Source organism: Herpailurus yagouaroundi, unplaced genomic scaffold, assembly GCF_014898765.1.
Source record: "Herpailurus yagouaroundi ecotype Mexico unplaced genomic scaffold, PumYag 194, whole genome shotgun sequence".
In the NCBI taxonomy this organism is placed as follows: Eukaryota; Metazoa; Chordata; class Mammalia; order Carnivora; family Felidae; genus Herpailurus; species Herpailurus yagouaroundi.
This window is the reverse complement of record NW_024412425.1, coordinates 366,375-388,837: the sequence shown is the minus strand read 5'-3', so window position 1 is coordinate 388,837 and position 22,463 is coordinate 366,375. Positions and strand designations below refer to the sequence as shown.

General features: G+C 49.6%; 2 protein-coding genes across 8 annotated transcripts; both read right to left on the bottom strand.

The window, feature by feature from the left end:
• Positions 1-1,038: 1,038 nt before the first annotated feature.
• On the bottom strand, positions 1,039-4,434 carry SERTAD3 (SERTA domain containing 3). 6 transcript variants are annotated; one of them, XR_005781623.1, is made up of 3 exons: positions 4,303-4,434; positions 1,487-2,300; positions 1,039-1,381 (listed from the first exon to the last, which is right to left on the bottom strand). XR_005781623.1 is itself a non-coding variant. In XM_040445835.1 (3 exons), exon 3 carries the CDS (start codon positions 2,292-2,294, stop codon positions 1,698-1,700), a length of 597 nt encoding a protein of 198 aa, XP_040301769.1. In that variant the 5' UTR covers positions 2,295-2,300; positions 2,893-2,914; positions 4,303-4,420; the 3' UTR covers positions 1,039-1,697. The 6 variants fall into 6 exon arrangements, 5 of the variants coding, with proteins under 5 accessions (XP_040301769.1, XP_040301766.1, XP_040301768.1 ...); XM_040445835.1 differs by adding an exon at positions 2,893-2,914 and having other exon boundaries at positions 1,039-2,300; positions 4,303-4,420; XM_040445832.1 differs by having other exon boundaries at positions 1,039-2,300.
• A 2,315-nt stretch (positions 4,435-6,749) lies between these two features.
• BLVRB (biliverdin reductase B) lies at positions 6,750-22,192 on the bottom strand. Of its 2 annotated transcripts, XM_040445829.1 has the most exons (5): positions 22,013-22,191; positions 12,204-12,368; positions 11,978-12,067; positions 10,483-10,611; positions 6,750-7,009 (listed from the first exon to the last, which is right to left on the bottom strand). In XM_040445829.1, exons 1-5 carry the CDS (start codon positions 22,089-22,091, stop codon positions 6,852-6,854), a joined length of 621 nt encoding a protein of 206 aa, XP_040301763.1. In that variant the 5' UTR covers positions 22,092-22,191; the 3' UTR covers positions 6,750-6,851. The 2 variants fall into 2 exon arrangements, with proteins under 2 accessions (XP_040301763.1, XP_040301764.1); XM_040445830.1 differs by lacking the exon at positions 11,978-12,067 and having other exon boundaries at positions 22,013-22,192.
• Between the last annotated feature and the right edge of the window lie 271 nt (positions 22,193-22,463).

Below are 22,463 nucleotides of genomic sequence, written 5' to 3'. Positions count from 1 at the left end.
AAATAAATCCTTAGCACTTTAAATGTTTATTTTTGAGAGAGAGAGAGAAGCAGAGAGGGGAGACACGCAAGCCAAAGCAGGCTCCAGGCTGAGCTGTCAGCACAGAGCCCGAAGTAGGGCTCAAACCCATGAACCACGGGATCATGACTTGAGCCAAAGGTGGACACCTAACCCACTGAGCCACCCAAAAGCCCCAAATCCTTAGCGCTTTAACTTCAACCTGGTCTCTACTTCCTAGCCAAGTTTTCTAGAGAGAGCTCCCCCCCCCCCCCCCCGCCATTTGAGAGACAACACCAGTGGGGTAGGGGCAGAGAGGGAGAGAGAACTCCAAGCAGGCTCCCCTCTGTCAGTGCAGGGACCAACTGACCCACAGCTCAAACTCACAACTGTGTGAGATCATGACCTGAGCTGAGATCAAGAGTCAGACACTTAACCCACTGAGCCACCCAGGCACCCCTAGAAAGATCTACTCTTAATGCAGACTATCTTTAGGCATTTTCTTTCCCCCTCTGGGTCCCAGCAACACATTGCAATGAAAAAAATGACTTTTAGATGCTAGAGTCACCTATCCTTTGACAGTTTGGTAATTGATGGGACTTAGTTTCTCCTTCCTTTGTGCACCCACGTGGCTGGGGAGTCTAACAAACACAATAGTTGAAAACCAATCCCTGGAGGCAAACTGAGTTTGAGTCCTAGCTCCCTGGTCCTTGCTTTCCATGCTGTGTGACCTAGGGCGAGTGATTTGGCCTCTCTGAACTTGAGGTTCCTCCTATGTAAAACCTGTTAACAGAATTCTGTATTATCATGAAGATTAAATGACCTAATCCAAACAAAGTGGATACAACAGTACTCTTAACAAGTACTCTCTATATATTATGTTTAATAATATGCCTGCCCCAACTTTGGTGGGGGGGGGGGAGTGGGGTGGGGAGGTGGTGCAGGTGTCCAGGGAACTTACCAGGTCCCTCTCATCGACCCGCTGAAGTTTAGAAACTTCAGGCAACATCACCCTTTCCAAAATACTTTTATTAAAAAAAAAAAAAAAAAAAAGTCATTACAAACAATCAAAAACAAAACAAAACAAATCAAAACCCACCACAAAACCCGCCTTTCTTTTAAATAATGTGGCATGGAGCGGTTTGGTTTCCGCCCTATTGCACGTGGTCCGGCCTGGTTATGCATCAGGAGACTGCTGGGACTGGGGTCTTGCCAATGAGGTGGGGATCAGCCTTGAGGGAGGAGGTCCGCCCTTCCTGCTCCCTCCAGGTGCAAGTGACAAAGTCTGAGTTCCCATAGCAACCAGGCAGCACATCCCAGTCATCAACATACAGGCCCAGCTTTATCTTCCCTGAGGCCCCAGTGGTCACCAGGGGAGTAGGAACTGGAGGAAAAGGCAGAAGAAATGTGGGAAGTGGGAAATCAGACTCCCAGAAACAGAGTCACGTTAAGGCATTTGGAACAGATAAATTAATTCAGGAAGACCCACCTTCACAGAAGGCTGCGGCAACCAGACACACACACACATGCAAGACGGTTTGTGGAACCCTGAAATGGGAGGAAAGGAGGCCACAGTCACTGCTTAGAGCCCCCGCAACACACACACACACACACACACACACACACACACACACACACACAGAGTTGCATCCAGGGATCCTGCCCACTGAGGCAGAGATGAGAAACAGCCCCTGGAAGTTTTAGGATCCCAGAATGATTTCCATAATGTGATCAAGTTCATTACACTCCCAGGACCCTGGGGCACAGAAGAGGTTGTGAGGAGGCTCCGGTGGGGCCAGTGCAGGCTCCTTCTCCACTGCAGATGTGTCAATGTCCAGAAAGAAGTCATCCAGACCAGAGTCCCCCAGATACCGGGAGCTCAGAGCTTCCAAGAAGACTGGATCAGGCTGGGGCAGCACTTCGTTCTGGGGGCCCGGGGGAGCTATTGGATTCTGAGGGGACTCCGTGTCGTCCATGGAGGTCTCCAGTTCCCTGAGAATAGAGCCGATGGTGGCGGACAGGGAGAAGTCCTCCTCGCCCGGGAAGAGGGGCTCAGGGGGTAGGGCAGGTGCTGGAGCCAGGCAAAGGGCGGCCTGAAGCTGCTGGAGGGTATTGTGGATGAGGACATGCCTGCGTAGGCTGGGTGCTCGGGGGCCCAGACTCCGCTGGACTTTGTCTAAGGAGATTTGAAGCAGGGCTTGCTGGTAGCTCCGCAGGCCTGCTGGACCCCAGTCCCACTTCTCATCCTCCTCTTCCTCCTCCAAATCTGAGTGTTTTCTCTTCAAGCCTCCTACCATGATGCCCTGTAGAGAGAAGAGGGGCAAGTCAGACACCGCAGGGATAATTCAGATCCCGAATTTCCTGTATGGTTGTTTGGTTTTTAAGTAGGCTCCATGCCCAGTGTGGAGCCCAATGCGGGACTTGAACTCAGGACCCTGAGATCAAGACCTGAGTGGAGATTTAGAATCAGACACTTAACCGACTGAGCCATCCAGGCACCTCCCGGTTGTTGTTCATTTTTATGATCTAAACCTGTTTCCTCATCTATAAAATGGACATGATATGAATTCCACAGGGCTGAGGAGGAGACTAAATGTAAATGACTAAGAAAACAAGATCTGGATTGAAACATAGGTGGGTTTGCATCCCCCTACTTGCCTGTGTGGCCTTGAATGGTGAATTTGCCTCCTTGAGACTCAATTACCTCAGCTGTAAGATGAGGATCAAGTTCCTGAGTCTTAACACTGTTCTTTCTACAATACTCGTTTCTTCAACAGTGTCACGTATGACAGCTGTGGAGTACGGAGACCTGGACTGGAGGCAGGGAAACCTGGATTTGAATTCTGCCTTTGACACTGCTCAGCTGTTTGATCTTTGTAAGTTATGTGACATTACCTCTCTGGGTCTGTTTCCCCATCTGTAAAAAGAGGAATGTAAAAATTCTCACCGTATTCTCAAGGAGATCCGATGTGTAATATACACGGTACCCATCTACAGTTAACGCTTAACGAAGAAGAATTTAATTGCCATTTATTCATTCAATATTTATCTATTGTTGCCTGTTGTATTAGAGCCACCGAAGCCCTGTTAGGACACCTATTTGTCGAAACTCTTCTTTTACAGGGAGTATATTTCTGACCATACCCTCTTCCTAACCGACTGGGAGCTCTCCCAAGAGCAGGGAAGGAGCCTCCCTCATTCTCTTAGCCCGCGCCTTCGACTTCCCCCAAAGCGCGCCCCAGCCCCACAAGAAACTTGCTAAAACTTGACTCAACGCCCGACTCCGCCTCCTCCCTGGATCTCTATTCAACGTCCAGGCAGGCAACAATTTGGCCCAGGGGCTTCTGGGAAATGTGGGCCAATAGCCGCCTGGCACGTGCGGTAACGTTGAGCTTGCACTACAATACCCAGAGGGTGCCGCACGCCTTTGGGACGAACCTCCCCCGCCCTCCCTTAAGGCATGCGCACAAGTGCCCGGGGCGGGTGGGGGAAGGGAACCCGGACGTCCAGCTGCCCGGCGCCTGCCGAGCCCCGCCCTCTGCTGCCTCTAGGGCTGCGGGTCTGAGCTCCAAGCCCGGAACGCCCCTCCCCCACCCCAGACTCCGGCCCTAAAACTGCTTTCTCTCGGGTTTCGCACCCCAAAGAGGTCCTAGATTCTTTCCCCAAACTGCTCTCGGGTCCAGAAACCCAGGCTCCAACACATCGCTCAAAAACTACAAATGCTCTCTGATTTACTCCGTTTGGGAGACTAATTCTGATACCTTCACCCGTCAACTTTCCCCTTTTCTCCCGTCTTTCAAATGCCTTTTGACTTCACCTCCAAACTCTCCCTCTGACTCCAAGACCTGAATATGGGACTCTCACCAGCACCTCCTCACCGCCACTGCGTCTCCCTTACCAAGATTCCTTGCCCGTAGTTATCTCCGTTTTTCCAAATGCTCAGGATCCCAGCTCCAACCCCTCACCCCTTTTCCAGAACACTAGAGCCCCGAATTCAACCCGTCCGGGAGACTCGAATTGTCCTAATCTCCAGATTTCCTGCCCCAAAAGTTCCTTCCTCGGTTCTCTCGCTTCTCCAAACACCCCATGTCCCAGCTTCAAACTCCCTCCACTTGAAGATCTTGCCCCAACAACTTCGCCTTCAGTTCGGGATCTCGATTTCAGTCTCGAAGCCCCACCAACCCTATCAGTCACCCTTATCTGCGCCCCCGACTCACGCCCAGACCCCGCCTCCACGACTCTCGGGGGGCGCGCCTCCACCTTCCCTAAACTAAGGCAAATCTCAAGCCAGGTGGACTCTCTCACCTCAGCTGCCAGGTTCGCAATGACCAAGTCGTGGAACGTCCGTAGCTTTTACAACCCAACAGTGCTGGGTACGAGCCTCGCTCACCTCCCCAGGGCCTCTTGGTTTGGCCTCCGGCCCACCCGGCTCCGCCCAGGAGTCGAACCGCGAGCCGCGATTGGCTGGAGCCCTGCCCGCTGCGGGGCGAGGATTGGCTGGGTGGAGCCACCGGTCCGTCGCCAGGGGACACCCGGCCGGCCCTCCCTTTCCTTACACCCCGGACCTTTTAAAGGATTCCGACTCGCCCGGGGGAGGGGCCACGTCTCTAGGGTGGAGGGTGGCGGGGACGTCAGAACTGTTTCCTTCAATTCAGCCACTGTTCTCGCTCCAAAGTCGTCAGCATTGATCTCTGCGATGCCTTTATACCAGGTGAGGACCCTGTCGGGGAGCGAGGCTGGTCGGCACGACCCTCCCCACCCTGTTTTCCAGGAGGGCGGGGCTGAGCCACTCGCGGAGGCCGCGCCCCCGGGGTTCCGAGGGCGGACGCTGCGGGGCGGAGGATGACGTAGCTGAAGACCAGCCAATAGTTTGGCGCGGCCTACGTTGCCTGGGCGATCGCAGCCCAGTTCCTGTGCTCCCGCCCCCTAGTACTTTACCCCGAGGCCCTTTTCTTAATCTTCAGGACTTCTCAGCACGTCCAGTGCTGGTCTCTCCTGCAACCCCCGACGCCCCATCCTTCCCCTCTCAGGATGGCACTGCTGGGAACTCGTTACTTGCTCGCTACTCCCCTGGGGACAAAATCCAAACTCCTCCCTTTTGCCACAAAGCCCTTCACGGTCTGGTCCCTGAAACACACTCCTTGCTCCCTGTGATCCGACCACAGATTGACTCTCAGTTTTTCTAAAATGACTTCGAGTGCCCGCCACCACCACAAACACAGATTTTGTCTGTTTTCTTCCCTGCCTTAACCCCAATGCTTTAGGTACATAGCAAGTACTCAAAAATGACAATAAAGGGCCTCTGGATCTTTAAACTTGTTTCCCCATCCTGAAAGTACACCTTCCGTTCCCAGACTGTTTCTCACCAGGTCTCATCTCAAAGATTTCCTTCTCTCAGAAGCCCTCCCTTGATGCTTGAGTGGGTTAGGACCCATTCTGGGCTCCTATGGTGTCCTGGGCTTCCCCCCATCCTGACCCTGACCCCTCTGCCCATGTCTCCCATTCTTAGCCCTGAGGGCAGGTACTGAGGTTATCTCTGTCACCCAGGGCTTGGTCCGTAGCATCACCCAGCACATGGACACAAAGCAGGCATCCAGTGAAAGTTTTTTAAATATGCCCAATGTGACAGAAGGAGAAAGAGGGCAGAAAAAAAACCAAAACCAAAACCAAAAAACCTGAGCTAGTGCCCTGAAAGCCTGAACCAGTATTGCCCTACCCCTAAAAGTTTCACCAAGAGGAGGGAGAGGGAGTTTTTTCCAGGCTACCCCTGGGAAGGGAGGTTTAAGCCTCCTCAGACCAGTTCTCACGGGTTGGAATTTGTCAACCAGTCATCCTGCTGCTTGCAGAAGCAATATATGATTGGAATGGAATTTTTTTTTTTTTTTTTTTTTTTTTTTTTGGAGGGGAAGGTGGGAAGGTGTTGGGTGGGTAGGTGGGGGAGACTGTGAAGTGGGGACAGAGGAGTGGCTCACTCAAACCTGCAAAAGGTGTCTCTGGGCAACATGGGCAGGGGACAGTAGATTCCAAAGAGGGACATGATTAGGAAGGGGTCATTCTCCACCCCCCCCCCCAAATCCTGCCCCTCTTCCAGAGGCCCCATCTCAGAGTGGCCTCACTGTAACTCCATCTCTAGGTTCCAGTCCCATGAAGCCTGGATGCCTCTCTCCCCTCCATCATGGACTGTCCAGCTCCACTCACCTCCACTCTCTTGCCCCTGTCAAGGCCTCTGTCTTGGTGCCCTGGGGCTCTAGCCTCCACTCTTGCACGCCTCCGATCCACATTCACACAGCAGTCAAGGGCAGCTTTATAAAACATAAACTTGACTGTGCCCCTCTCCACCTCTCTCCTGCTCCCCTCCTAGCACAGAACCTTAGAATGAAGCTCAAGCTTTTTACAATGATTCTGCACAATTTAGCTTCCATATAACAGCCTCTTGGGGCTGACCACTCCTCCCCTCCGAGCCAAGTATTATTAACTTGTTTGCTCCTGGAGCTGGCTTAGGTAGTTTCCTAAGCCCTCTGGACTTCCTCCTTCAGAGCCCTGGCCACTCTGGGTGGTCACTGTCACGGGCAAGGGTGTCTTCCTCACTGGACTGTGAGATCTGTGAAGGGAGGGTCACCCCCTTCGTCCTCATAGTCCTCACCTGGTCTCCAGCACAGGGCCAGATGAAGAAATGAAGGAAAATCTTACACAGAGGCAGATAGAGACACCGAATCAGCCAGACAAAGCCAGACAGAGGAAGAGTCAGAGTCGGGTCTTCTAGAATAACGTGAAGCTCTGGGCTCAAGATTTATTGCTCCTTTCCTCTGTTCTCCATTTCTCAGAAGGCCGTCCTCCTGGATGCAGTCAGATCCCTAGTCGTACTGGTGGGAGGGGTAGGTACTGTGCCCGTCGTATTTATCAGTAGTGAGACAGCTCAGCATGAAGTGGCCCAGGTCGTGTTTGGAGATGACCCTTGAGGGGCCTCGTCCATCCAGGGTCACTGAGTAGGCCCCAGTCAGTGGCTGGTCTCCTGCAAGGTAAAGACACAGGAATGGGTGAAGCAGATGCCCCTTCCCCTTCCTACAACACATGATCATTCCAGGGGCCTTACAGTGTGCCCAGCCCAGAGGGTATAGGAGTCAACCATGTATGAAACCCTTCCCACGAGCAGGACGCTAATCTATACCCCTAACTTCATTCATTCAATAAATCCTTATCGATGGCCTACTATGTGTCAGGTGCTGGGCACCTAGCAAGGCAAAAACCGGACAAGAACCTTTGCCCTTTGCATGCAATCATTCCCTAGGAAAAGGCAACAGATAAGAAAGTAAAATAGACAATGTGTTACATGGAGAAAAAGCAGAGAATAGGCTAGGGGCTATTATTAACTCTTATTTTACAGATGGGCAAACTGAATCTGGGAGATTACTTTGAAGTTACTTCCCAGGGTTGCAAAGGGTGACTTCCCAGCAGCAAAAGCTAGATTTGCTCTGGGTCCTTCTGTTTGGAGGCATAATTGGCTGTTAGGAGGGTATCTGTTGGCTGCATTATGACAGTGACCAACTTCACTTAGTGGTTGAATGCAGCTACCAGTGCAGGGACAGCCTGGAATCATGTGCAGTAAGAAACACACACCCTCACCCAAGTGGCATTCCTGCCAACAATGTTTCATCTGAGTCTGGGAGAAAACAAGCAGAGAAATCCAGAAGATGGGATATTTAGAAAGAGACCTGGCTGAGTCAATTTTATGAGACATATTTTTAATCTTTTTAATGCGTATTTATTTTTGAGAGAGAGAGAGAGCAAGTGGGGGAGGAGCAGAGACAGAGGGAGACAGGATCTGAAGCGGGCTCTGCGCTGATAGCACACAGCTTGATGTGGGGCTCGAACTCATGAACCATATATAGAGAGAGAGAGAGACAGAGGGAGAGGGAGAGGGGAATCCCAACCAGGCTCTTTGCTGTCAGCCCAGAGCCTGACATGGGGCTCAGTCCCATGAATCGTGAGACCATGGGGAACCAACCAAGCATCAGATGCTTAATCAACTGAGTCACTCAGGCACCCCTAAAAATTTTATTTTCAAGTAACCTCTTCACCCAACATGGGGCTCAAACCCACGACCCCAAGGTCAAGGGTCAGAGCTCTTCTGACTGAGCCAGCCAGGCTCCCCAATATTTTTTAACAATTGGAAAATTTTAAATATGGAATGGACCCTAAATGATATGGTAGAGTTAATGTCCATTCCCTTCATGCAACAATGGTACTGTGGATCATTCCCAAAGATACCTCTTTTGGGGGGATGCCTATCAAAGTTCTAGGAGTGAAATGTGATGATGTTTGCAGCTTATTCTCAAATGGTTCATTTTCGCCAAAAAAAAATTTTTAAATATATATGTATTTTATATATATGCACAAATACTATAAAAAATATATACTACACATGTATTCACATATACACATTAGGTGCGTGCACAAAAGGTAAAGCAAGCGACAGAATGTTAATTGAATCTAGATGAAGGGTTTAGGGGTCTTCATAAATCTTAAGGTCTTCAACTTTTCTGGAGGTTTCGAAGTTTTTACACACATACTACAAAAAAAAAAAAACAACAACAACAACAACAAAACCTACCTCAAAAAAGGTATTCTGTGTTAAATAACGTTTAGGCATGATGTCTCTGGGTTTCACTTCAAACCCCAGAGGTCAGGAAGTAAAATTATGAGCCCTGTTCAGAGAGGAGAAAACTGAGGCACAGAAGCCCCGGGCCTGAAGTCCACACAGTGCTGGGGCTGGGATTTTCACCCAGTTTCTCCATCATGCAGCCCCCGCCGCCGATTCAAAGCTTAGGATTCTGGTCCCCACAGGGCCCTGAACGGAACCTAAGCACTGAGCCTTATTTGAACCTCTAGAAGGCGCACAGACCTTCTCTTGTCAGGGATCCCAGGAGCCAGAGGGCAAAGCAGAGCTGCTCTTGCAGCGAAACAGGCAAATGTGAGGCAGATACAAGTGCCCAGCCTTTGGGCCTTGGTGTTCCCGATCCCTCACCCCAATCCTCCTTTGCCCTGGACGCTCACCGGCCTCTCCCTCGCTGCACGAAGCCATCTCTTTAGAGAGTCAGTGCTCCATAAACACCTCCTCATGTCTCCCTTCTCTGTGCTTTATACTTTCTACAGTCACCACAGCATACCTAACAGCAATATCGAGTTTCCTGTCTCCCCTGCTAGAAATGCAAACCTCATGAGAGCAGACTGTGTCACCAGTGCCTGGAAGGGTACATACTCCATATGCAAAAGACATTTGTTGAATGAATGAATGAATGAATGAATTCATTCATTCATTCCTCCCTGTGTCTGGCTCTGTGTCTCTCCCAAGGTGGATTCCAGCCCTGGGAGAAGAAAAGAGGGTGTAGGTGTGGTTTACTGATTCTTTCCACAACGGCACCCTGAAATGTGGTTCACCAGACAGATATTTACTGAACATCTACCTTATGCCAAGCCCTGTTCTGGGCACTAGGAACACAGCTGTGATCAAAACAAGACAAAATCTGTGCCTTCAAAGAGTTGGCATTCTACAGACAGAGACACACGCTAAATAAGATAAAGAAAGGAGGGGCGCCTGGGTGGCTTAGTCGGTTAAGCGTCTGACTTCAGCTCAGGTCATGATCTCATGGTTCGCATTGGGCTCTCTGCTGTCAGGGCAGAGCATGCTTCAGATTCTCTGTTCCCCTTTCTCTGTACCCCTCCCCTGCTCATCCGTGCGTGCTCTCTCTCTCAAAGATAAATAAACATTAAAAAAGAAAGAGAGAGAGGGGGGTGCCTGGATGGTTTAGTTGGTTAAGCGTTCAACTTCAGCTCAGGTCATCATGGTTGGTGGGTTCAAGCCCCATATCTGGCTCTCTGCTGTCAGCGCAGAGCCGCCTTCGGATTCTTTCTCTCTCTCTGCCCCTCTCCCCCCTCTAAAATAAATAAACATTAAAAAAATTTTTTTGAAGATAAAGAAAGGAACGATATGTGTGGTAAAAGGTAAATATGGGCTAGCCCCAGTAACTCACTTCTAATAATAATACTAAAGAAGGGCTGGGGCACTTGGGTGGCTCAGTAGGTTAAACTTCCGACTTCAGCTCAGGTTTTGATCTCACAGCTTGTGAGTTCGAGCCCCGCGTCGGGCTCTGTGCTGACAGCCCAGAGCCTGGAGCCTGCCTCAGATTCTGTGTCTCCCTCTCTGTCTGCCCCTCCCCTGCTTGTGCTCTCTCTCAAAAATAAATAAACTTAAAAAAAAAAATACTAAATAAGGGTTGTTTTACATTTCTAAATTTGGGGTGGTTGGTCAGAGGTAATGGAAAAGGGTATCAGAAAGGAGATAAAATCAAGCAGGAAAGAGGATAGAAAGTGCAGGGGGAGGGTTTGCAATTTTACACTGGCCAGGGAAGGCCTGGCAGATCTCACCATCTGATGGGAGGGGAGAGGCTGGTGGCAACCCTGCCGCCAGGTCCCAGCCCCACTCACCTATGTGTGGCGGCATCACGGCCACGTACTTCAGGCCTGACTCCTGCAGCACCTTGTGCATCCGGATGTGGTCATCGGTCACATCCTGCAGTCGCGGGGGCACCTTGGTCGGGTCCCATAGCAGGAAGGCTGGGGAGACACAAAGCAGGGTAAGCCAGGGCTTGAGGACAGCCTGGCCAGGCCCACAGCCCGCTGGTCATATGCCAGGACAAAACCCTGCAGGGGCTCCCCACTGCCTTCCAGTTGTCCCGGCTTCCCGTCTTTCTCACAGCCACGTAAGGGCTGACCTCCTCTCTCCCTACCTCTTCCTGTCCACTTACCTCCTGTCTGGGTCATGACAGCAGCCTCCTCCCTGGTCTGCCTACCCCTGCCCCCACAACCTGCCCCCTGCAAGCAGCCAGACAGGGCCTGTGCACCCCCAGAGGGTCAGAGTTCATCTGTGGCTCAGCCTCATTCGTGGTAAAAGCAGAGTCCCCGTCAGAGCCCACAAGGCCCCACCAGACCTGGCACCATTAGCCCCCTGACCTGAGCACCCAACACTCTCCCTTTCACTCACTCTGCCCGCGCCACACTCCTGCCTCAGAGCCTTCGCAACTGCGGATCCCTCTGCCCTCCCTCAGGTTGCTTCCTTCCTGGGGAGGATGAAGCACAGAGGCAAGGCGCGGAGACCGTGGAGACCGTCAGCCTGGTTTCACAGCCTGGTCTGCCAGCCCCAAGCTGTGTGACTGCGGGGCAGCCGGTGGGCCTCCCCGTGCCTCCACTCCCTTCCATACAAGGGAGGCATAAAAACAGCTACTATTAACTGAGTACCTACTATGTGCCGCTAGGAGTATAAATACTCAGAATTTTGTGATGACCAAGTGGCACTCATCCCTAAGGTACTCATATGGTGCTTAGCACACAGGAGGTGCTCAGTGAATGCTGTTAGCATTCACTGCTCCTGTTATGCACCCTTTACCCTGTCTTTTGGATTATGCAAGGCAACCATTTGTTTCATGTCCTTCTCCTCATAAATTGGGAGCTCTGTGAAGGTAGAGACCTGGTGTGTGGATCACGGCTCTGTCATTTCCTATAGGAGGCTCTCCCTGCCCCTCTCTCGGGCTGGCTGGGTCAGGTGCCTCCTCTGGGCTTCCGTAGTCCTCTAGGCCTCTTCTGTTCTCGCCCTGACCCTCTGCCTGTGCCCCTTCATCTCGGCCCTGGTTACTCTGGCCTGTCCCACTGTGTGTGATGATGGGTCTGTTTACCACTTCCCTCCCATCCGTGAGACCCATGAGTACAGGGCCCAGGGCTGTATTGGTCACCACTGTGTCCCCAGCATCACCCGGCAAGGTTCGTGCACACAGCTGGTGCTCAATAAGTGCACAGTAACTTGGGATGGCTCCAATGGCAACTTGCATTGGCTCCTTGCATTTGGATGGCTCCAAAGCTCCTTGGCTGCCTGTCCAGTACCTACCCCCCCACCCTTCAGCCCCATCCCTATGATCCCACCACCCACCCGAGGTGCAGGCCACGACCTTGTTCACACCATGGGCCTTCATGGCCGCCACAATGTTCCGGGCGCCCTCGGACATAACTGTAGTAGGACCTTAGAGAGGACAGAGAGTGACTGTCACTAGCAGGTGGCGGTGGTGGTGGGGGTGGCAGGGGTGGGGCCGGGGGCGGGGGTGGCGCTGGGGGCCGAGGTGCAGGGGTGGGCCGTGGGCAGAGAGGGGGCTCAGTACTGAGATCATTGCGGGTGCCCAGCAGCACGATGACGGCATCCTGCCCAGCCACGGTCTTGTCTACATCGGCCGCATGCAGAACGTCACCCACTACCACGTGGGCTGGCTGGGGCCCCTCTGGGGGCAGCCTGGAGGCATCCCGCACCAGCACTGTCACCTCATAACCTGTGGGCAAAGAAGGGCAGAGAAGCAGGTCAGTAGGCTTGTGGGCTGCCACTCCCAGGCTCCACGGGCTGGGTCCCGGAGGGTGCCACGAACCCCCAAATCCACCCCCCAGGTCCCTTGTTATGGGGAAGTGGTCTTCACACATTTTTTAAAGATTTACTTATTTATATTTATTTTTAATTAAAAAAATTTTAATGTTTATTCATTTGAGAGAGAGAGAGAGAGAGAGAGAGAGAGAAAGACAGAGCGTGAGTGGGGGAGGGGTAGAGAGAGAGGGAGACACAGAATCCAAAGGAGGCTCCAGGCTTTGAGCTGTCAGCACAGAGCCCGACATGGGGCTTGAACCCATGAACCATGAGGCCATGACCTGGGCCAAAATCAGCACTTAACTGACTGAGCCACCTAGGCACCCCAAAGGTTTATTTATTTTTGAGAGAGAGAGAGAGCAAGTTGGGGAGGGGCAGAGAGAGAGAGAGGACAGAGGATCCAAAGCAGTGCTCAGTGCTGACAGCAGAGAGCCCGATGCAGGGTTTGAACTCACGTTCAGAACCGTGATATCACGACCTGAGCTAAAGTCAGACGCTCAACCCGCTGAGCCACGCAGGCACCCCAGTCTTTAAATATTTTTGCTGGCATACTCACAGTTGACATTTAGCTGGTTGTTAAAATAGGACAATACCTTCATGCCCGTTTATAAATAACCTGCCCTGATGCCTCCAAGGGCCTCCCCCCAGAACTGCCCAGACTTCTCCACCCTCCAGCAACTAAAGGGTGAAAGCCTGGCATCACACTGGTCTATGCCCCCCATCCATGGAGGAAAATGAGGTACAGAGGAAAACATGAGTTCCCCAAAGGTTGCCCAATGCTGGGATTGGTCCCCAGGCTTACTTCTGAAGGGCAGGGCCCTAAGTGGTCATTCAAGATTTTGAACATCGTCTTGGTACGTCCAGTCCCAAAGAATTTTGAGTAACTGTGTCTCCACACATACACACCTATTTTAAAGTTCACAACCAACAGTGGCTCAGTCGGTTAAGCATCCAACTTCAGCTCGGGTCGTGATCTCACAGTTTGTGGATTCAAGCCCCGAGTCAGGCTCTGTGCTGACAATGCGAGCCTGGAGCCTGCTTCAGATTTTGTGTCTTCCTCTCTCTCTGCCCCTCCGCTGCTCACACTCTGTCTCTCTGTCTCTCTCTCAAAAATAAGCATTAATTTTTTTTTTTTTTTTTTTTTTAATAAAATAGGGGTCTGGGTGGTTCAGTCAGTTAAGTGTCCGACTTCAGCTCAGGTCATGATGTCGCGGTTCGTGAGTTCGAGCCCCGCGTCGGGCTCTGTGCTGACAGCTCAGAACCTGGAGCCTGCTTCGGATTCTATGTCTCCCTCTCTCTCTGTACCTCCCCCGCTCACACTCTGTCTCTGTCTCTGTCTCTCTCTTTCTCTCTCTCTCTCAAAAAATCAATAAACATTAAAAAAAATTTTTTTAGGGGCGCCTGGGTGGCGCAGTCGGTTAAGCGTCCGACTTCAGCCAGGTCACGATCTCGTGGTCCGTGAGTTCGAGCCCCGCGTGGGGCTCTGGGCTGATGGCTCAGAGCCTGGAGCCTGTTTCCGATTCTGTGTCTCCCTCTCTCTCTGCCCCTCGCCCGTTCATGCTCTGTCTCTCTCTGTCCCAAAAATAAATAAACATTGAAAAAAAAAATTAAAAAAAATTTTTTTTAAATAAATAAAATAAGTTCACAGCCAACATATTTCTTCCTTTGTTCTAAACAATGGCAAAGGTTGTTAATGTTTGGGTGTATGGAAATGATGATATTTAAAAAAATTATTAATTGTGGTCTCTGTTATGGACTAAATGTTTGTGCCCTACCCCCCTAAATTCATATGCCAAAGCTCTAGCCTCCAATGTGATGGTATTTGGAGATGGAGCCTTTGGGAGGTAATTAGGTTTTGATGAGCTCATGAGGGTGGGGACCCCATGATGGGATTTGTGTCTTTATAAGAGGAAGAGAGACCAAAGCTCTCTGGCCACTATGTGAGGATCCAGCAAGAAGGCAGCTGTCTGCAACCCAGGAAGAGGGCCCTCACTGGAAGCCAAGTCTATTAATACCTTATCTTGGACTTTGGAGCCACCGGAACTATGAGAAATAAATACCTATTGTACACCACCAGTCTATGGAATTTTGTCATAGCAACCCGAGCTGACTAAGACAGCTTCTAAACATCATTCTTGTGATAAAGGAACCAGAGCTCCTTAGAGAAAGGACAAGATGAGGCTGGAATGTCTTGTGGTGCTGGTAAGGCAATGCTTAAAGAATGATGAGGCTATATTGAAAGGACACAGAAGTCACTTTTATAAATTTATTTTTAAGTTTATTTATTTTGAGGGAGAGAGAGAGACAGAGTGCGAGCAGGGGAAGGGCAGAGAGAAAGGGAGACAAAGAATCCAAAGTAGGCTCCAAGCTCTGAGCTGTGAGCACAGAGCCTGACATGGGGCTCGAACTCACGAACCACAAGATCACGAACTGAGCTGAAGTCGGACGCTTAACTAACGGAGCCACCAAGCCGCCCCTGAAAGGACACAGAAGCCACTTGAAGGCGTTCTCATTGGAAAAATCAGGGACAATATGATTTGTCCAAAAGAATACTGACAAAGAGGGATGCCTGGGTGGCTCAGTCAGTTAAGCATCCAGCTTCGGCTCAGTTCATGATCTCACAGTTGGTGAGCTCGAGGCCTGCATCAGGTGAGTTTGTGCCCCGCTTGGGCTCCGCGCTGACAGTGGGGAGCCTTCGTGGGATTCTCTGCCCCTTGCTCACTCATGCTCTCTCTCTCTCTCAAAAATAAAAAAATAAAATTTAAAAAATGGTTAAGTTGGTAAATAAAAAAAATTGACAAAAAATTTAAACACATCAAATATTTAAAAATCTGTGAGTTCAGAATGATACTAACAAAGAAACCTCATTAGTCATCACCAACAGCTACCAGAGGGTTAGTTCATTATCCAGAAAATGATAAAAGGAAAAACAACAAGCAAAATTGTTCCATTTCTCTTGACAGCTGTCATGTATTTCAAAAACAAGTGATGGGAGATTTGAACACTCTGGGGCAATGATGATGAAAATAATGATAAACAGTGCACCTGGGTGGTGGCTCAGTCCGTTAGGCGTCCGACTTCAGCTCAGGTCATGATCTCACGGCTGGTGAGTTCGAGCCCCGAGTCAGGCTCTGTGCTGACATCACAGAGCCTGGAGCCTGCTTCGGATTCGGTGTCTCCCTCTCTCTCTGTCCCTCCCCCGCTCGTGCTCTGTCTCTCTCTCAGAAATAAATAAATATTTAAAAAAATTGTTTTAAGAAAATAATAAATAAAATTTATGCAATACTCACTATATGTGTTTGACATATGTTTTACTCATTTAATGCTCAAAGTAACCCTGGGTTTGAATTGCAGCCACACCACCAGCTAGCTGTGTGATAATGGGCCAGTCACATAATCTCTCTTGGCCTTAGGGCCTTCATCTATAAGGCGACACTGATAATAGTCTCTACCTCACAGGGTTAATGTAGGTTTAAATAATACATCTAAAGGTTTAATGCAGTCAGTTGATTTTTGACAATGATGCCCAGACAATTCTGTGGGGAAAGAATTGTCTTTTCAACAAACGGTACTGGGATAACTGGACATCCACATGTGAAATAATGAAGTCGGATCCCTACCTCACACTGTATATGAAAACTAACTCAAAATGATCAAAGACCTAAATGTTAGAGCTGAAACTATTTAAAAAATCTTAGAGGGGCACGTGGGTGGCTCAGTCGGTTGGGAGTCCGACTTCGGCTCAGGTCATGGTCTCATGATTTGTGAGTTAGAACCCCACGTCGGGCTCTGTGCTGACAGCTCAGAGCCTGGAGCCTGCTTCAGATTCTGTGTCTCCCCCTCTCTCTGCCCCTCCCATGCTCATGCTCTGTCTCTCTCTGTCCCCCAAAAAATAAATAAACATTAAAAAATTAAAAATAAATAAATAAACAATCTTAGGAAAAAACAGGTATACATGTTTGTGACTTTGGATTAGGCAACAGTTTCTTAGCCATGATATCGAAAACACAAGCAGCAAAAGCCTGGAGCCTGTTTCAGGTTCTGTCTCTCTCTCTCTCTCTCTCTCTCTCTCTCTCTCTCAAAAATAAACATTAAAAAAAAAAAAAAGAAAGTGAAAAGAGAATCAATAGAATGGGAGGAAACTTTTGCAAATCATACATCTGATAAAGGGCTTGTATTTAGAATACATATGGGGCGCCTGGGTGGCGCAGTCGGTTAAGCGTCCGACTTCAGCCAGGTCACGATCTCGCGGTCTGTGAGTTCGAGCCCCGCGTCAGGCTCTGGGCTGATGGCTCAGAGCCTGGAGCCTGTTTCCGATTCTGTGTCTCCCTCTCTCTCTGCCCCTCTCCCGTTCATGCTCTGTCTCTCTCTGTCCCAAAAATAAATAAACGTTGAAAAAAAAAATTTAAAAAAGAATACATAAAGGACTCCTACAACTCGATAATAAAAAGATAAAACCCAATTAAAAATTGGGCAAAACGTATGAACAGAGACTTCTCCAAGGAAGATACACACGTGGCCCATAAATACATGAAAAGACCCTCAGCATCATCAGTCATCGGGGAAATGCAAATCAAAACCACAAAGAGATACAACGTCACACCCACTAGAATGGCTACGATAAAAACGACATTAAATGCTGGTACACATGTGGACAAGCTGAAAGTCTCATACGCTACTGATGGGTGTGCTGAATGATGCAGCTAGCTGCTTTGGAAAACAGTCTGGTAGTTAGTTCCTCAAAAGGATAAATATGAAGTTAGCATATGACTCAGCCTTTCCACTCCTAGGTATATGTCCAAGGGAAATGAAGACACGTGTTCATACAAAAACTTGCACATGATTCCATCGGGGCATTATTCATAAGAGCCCCAAATGGAAACAACCCAGACGTCCTCCATGGACTGCATGGATAAAATGAAAATGAAACCCGGTCTACCCGTCCAATGCACATAATAGTACTGGGCAATAAAAAAAGAAAATGGCAGACTGATACGTGCTCCAACACGGACACCCCTTGAAACAATGTTTTTTGCTAAGTGAAAGAAGCCGGTGGAAGCCAGTGACAAAGAACAATGTGATGTACGATTCCATTTACATGAAATGTCTGGAACAGGCAAATAGGTACAAAGAGAAAGGAGATGAGCGGTTGTAGACAGCTGGGGGAGGGGTTAAGAAGGAAAACGGAGGGGGTGGCTCCTAGGGATTTCTTTTTGGGGTGATGAAAATGTTCCAAATTAATTGCGATGGTGGTTGCACGTTCTGTGAATAGGCCGAAAGCACTAAGTTGTGTACTTTGAGTGGGTGAATTATATGGCACGTGAATTAAATCTTAATAAAGGTGTTTTAAAAAGCATAGAACTGAAACAAACAAATGAAAAGTGGAGGGGGGTGTCTGGCACAGAAAGGGGCCGTATGTGGGGCTGGCTGTTACTATACTTTTTAATCATCTCACAAGGTTATTTCCTGTCCTGGTTTAGTCCTCCCTGGGCTCCCGGCCCCTGTCTCACCCCCTCCCATCCATACTCCACATGGCAGTCAGACAGAGCTTTCCACAGTTGTACTGGAGTGCCCTCCAGCTCATATCCCTCCCATGATCCCCTCAGTGCCTGGACATAAAGTCTATGCTCCTCATGACAGCCTTCCAGTCCCTCCGGGTCTGGCCTCCCCTCTCCAGCCTGTGCTGAAGCCACTACCCTCTTAACTCACTGTACTTTTTTAAGTTCTTCAAATGCATCATGGTTTCCTGCCTCCTGGCCTTTGCATATGCTGTTCCCTCAGCCAGAAACACCCTTGATCCTTCCCCCAAGCCCCCAGCTGCTTGTGTTTCCTCTGTCACTGTCTTACTTATGCTGCCCTAGAGTAAATAATGGCCCTGCAGTTCCAGGGACGTTGTCATATTCGTCACCATCTCCCTGATGTTTTATAAACACAAAAGCACAGGGGTGGATATACACACAATATAAACACAAAAGCACAGGCTTTACTGCCCCATGGACCTGGGTTCAAACTCCAGCTCTACCAGTAAGTGGCTGAGGAACCACAGGGAACACGTTCCCTGGTTGGACCCCAGTCTCCTCTCTAAAGTGAAAATGAGAATTCCCAGTGTCCCCATCCTGCGTGACCACCTTTCAGAAGGGAATGGCTGTCCTCACACACATCAGGGAGCAGTGGGAACTTTCAGGGTGCCAGTGTGGGCATCGGTTAACTACCAATGGTTACAACGGACCCTAGTAAATTGTGAGCATTCTGAGGGAGAAAAATGTTCTCATGGAGAGTGAGAGCTCTGACACATGTTCACTACAAGGGTGCCCATTAGTGTTATATTATTGCTGATTAATGACATTTATTGAGAACCTCTTATATGCCAAGTCCTGTGCTAAGCTCTTTCCATAGATGAATGGTATTTTTTTTTCCAAAACTTTTTTTTAAAAAATGTTTATTTATTTTGAGAGAGAGAGAGAACATGAATGAGCAGGGGAGGGGCAGAGAGAGAGAGGGAGACAAGAGAATCTCAAGCAGGCTCTGGAGACTGGGGTCCAACCAGGGAACGTGTTCCCTGTGGTTCCTCAGCCACTTACTGGTAGAGCTGGAGTTTGAACCCAGGTCCATGGGGCAGTAAAGCCTGTGCTTTTGTGTTTATATTGTGTGTATATCCACCCCTGTGCTTTTGTGTTTATAAAACATCAGGGAGATGGTGAGATCACGACCTGAGCCAAAAATCAAGAGTCAGCTGCTTAACTGACTGAGCCACCCAGCCGCCCCTTTTTCCAAAAAAAATTTTTTTAAACAACCCATATTTAAATGTAAATTTCAATAGCCACATGTAACTAGTAGCTACCATATCAAACAGCATTGTTTTAGAATTCACAGATTTGGGGGGCGCCTGGGTGGCTCAGTCGGTTGGGCGTCTGACTTTGGCTCTGGTCATGATCTCACTGTTCGTGGTTTTGAGCCCCACGAACAGCTCTGCTGTCAGTGTAGAGCCTGCTTTGGATCCTCTGTTCTCCCTCTCTCTGCCCTTCCCCTGCTCATGCTTGCTCTCTCTCAAAAGCAAATAAACATTAAAAAAAAAAAGAATTCACATATTTTACCCTTTAGAAAAAACAAGAGCATTGGTAAGGTACTTCCACACTTTTTTTTTTTTTTTACACATCCCTAACTTTATATTTTTCTCTTAATTTTTTATTTTGAAATAAATTTTTTAAAAAAGAAATTCTATTGTATATAAAAGTTGGAAGACGTCATTTCTCATGTTTGCTTTTGCTTTATCTTATATATTATCTGTGTGTATAATATATAACATATGGAATTATATATGTGTGTATATAAACACACACACACACACACACACACACATACAACATATGCATAAAGTTTTTTCCTAACTATTTGAGAGTAAGTTGCAGAGATCATGCCCCTTTTAAAATTTTTGATCTCAACCCTCAGTCCAAAACAGATTTCCATGCCTAACCCAGTATATACAACTCCATGCATATATAATTGAAAGAAGTTTCATAAAACCAATATTTAACCTATGATATACTGACACCTTTATAACCAATTAAATGTATTTCAGAACTATGACCCACAGTTTGAAAAGCACCAGATTGCAGCAATCCTAAAAGATATTATTATATGCCCATTTTGAAGATGGGGGAATTGAGACCATTTTAGGTTAACTGAGCCAAGTTCACACAGCTATGAGTTCACTCAGCCAAAAGAGGGCTTATTGAATTACCAACTACGTATTGGTCATGGTTCTTAGCATTTTCCACATATTATCTTATTTAATCATTGCAAGCACCCCAGAGCAAGCAATACTAGTTTTCTTCTAAGAAAACTTTTTGGTTGGGGGGGGGCGGGTGCCTGGATGGCTCAGTCGTTTAAGAATCCGACTTTGGCTGGGGTTCGTGGGTTTGAGCCCCGAGTCAGGCTCTGTGCTGACAGCTCAGAGCCTGGAGCCTGCTTCAGATTCTGTGTCTCCCTCTCTCTCTGCCCCTCCCCTGCTCTCTCTCTCTCTTTCAAAAATAAACATTTAAAAAATTAAAAAAAAAATTTTTTTTAAGTAATCTCTATGTCCGGTGTGGGGTTTGAACTCACGACCCTGAGATCAGGAGTTGCACGCTCTACTGACTGTGCCAGCCAGGCACCCAAGTGCTACTAGTTGTATCCCCACTTTCCAGCTGTCTAGGTACACAGACGACAAGGCGTTTGTCGATGTAGGTGGTGAGTGGCAGAGCTGGGATGTGAAGGCGGGCAGGCTGGCACCAGCCTATAGAATCAGTGAGGTAAATAAAAAGCCAGCTCAATCAGGCTCCTCTTTTCCTGCTGGAGACAGTGAGGCTCAGAGGCTCAATGTGGCTCTGAAGAGACTTGTCAGAGCCACCGTGAGATGGCAGGGCCTCCCCTGGGCCTCAGCTCTCAATTCCCTGGGGGTGCAGTCCCAGTTGTGACCAGCAGGGTGGACAAGTGGAATTCAGCAGAATTCAGGATAAAGGGTAAGGTAGTAACGTGGGAATCTGGATCCTCAGGGTGACTCAGCACCTTTCAACTTCTCCCTCTTACTTCCTCCCCGAGAAATAGTTATCAGCAAATTTCTTTCTCCCCTCCCCACAAATCAAGAGCCTCACCGAGTCTTCCTGGAGAGGGAGAGAGCAGTGGGCCTGATGAGGAACTGTCAGGCCAAGTCCCTCCAAGGGCTGGGCTAGGAAACAATAGAGAGTGGGATCCTGACAGCCTCCACCCTTTTGGGGCACCCAGATAGTCAATATCTTCAGCGTCACTGAGGCCAGTGAGGGTGGGGCCTTATATCTGGAAGTCCCAGGCACCCCTGGGGGTTGGTGAAGTCTGGATGGTGGAGGCAGGGGAGGCCGCAGGACGTTATCCCTTTTCTCAGAGCAACTGAATTTGCAACTCTTACCCACTTTCCCAGGACCAGCGCCCAAGTCTTCACCTACGTCTCCATTATCCTCTTTCCATAACGTGCTCACAGCAACTGGCCACCCAGCCTTCTAAACTTCCAGCCTTGGTGCCCAGGCCACGAGCAAGTGCACTTTTGGCAGTTAAGAGCACAGGCCGGGTTCAAATCCCAGCACCACCACTTTCCACCTGTCTGATATCAGGCAAGTCACTCTCTGGGCCTTAGTTTTCTCATCTGTGAAGTGAGGTGATACTAGTACCCCCGCACATGAGCGCTGGGAGGATTTAACAGGGGGAAGAGCGGTAGGGGCTGGGAGGCAAGCCGTTGCCTGGCTTAGTAAGCCCTCGCTGGGTGTGCTAACAACCACAACTACAACTACAGCATTTCATAAGAGCACTGTATTTAAACCTGTCACTGGAATTCCTCTGCCTCCCAGGGCCAATTCCTAGTCCTCAGACTCATAAAATTGGATCTCACGGCGTCCCCCATTTCTGTCCCCGTCGCCACCTGCTTTGCCTCTAGGTCACAAATCAAAGCACGGATGGCCCAACCAGCCTTGCCCGGGTCCCAGGATGCCCCTTCCTAATGAGGGGCATATACACCCCGTGACATCCCCCGCCCACCCCAGCTCATGCCTGCTTCCACCGCCTGCGCCAGGGTGGTGAGCCCGGTCCTGCCCGTGGCACCGAAGATGGCAATCTTCTTGACCTCCATTCTGCGAACTCGTAGGGGTGTGAGGCCACGGAGTTGCACGACGCGCGGGAACTGGCTGGCTGCTGGGCCTCCCTCTCGTCCTTCTCCGGCGGGAGGGACAGGGCGGGGCTGGCACCGAAGGCCACGCCTCAGCCTGCCTCTGGGCCCCAGGCTCAGGCCGAGGGGCGGGGCCAAACAGGCCACGCCTCTAGCCAGGAAGAACGCGGTGGGAGCGGCAGCAGTCTGCTCGCCTCCACCTGGCGTCCAGCACCGCCCCCTCCGCCTGCCACTTAGACTGGGAGGCGTGGCCGCATCTGGACCACTGGGAGGAACGTGGGTGGACCCGGTGCCCCGCCTCTGCGCTCTAGTCGGGGGCGGGGTGAGCTCGGGCCA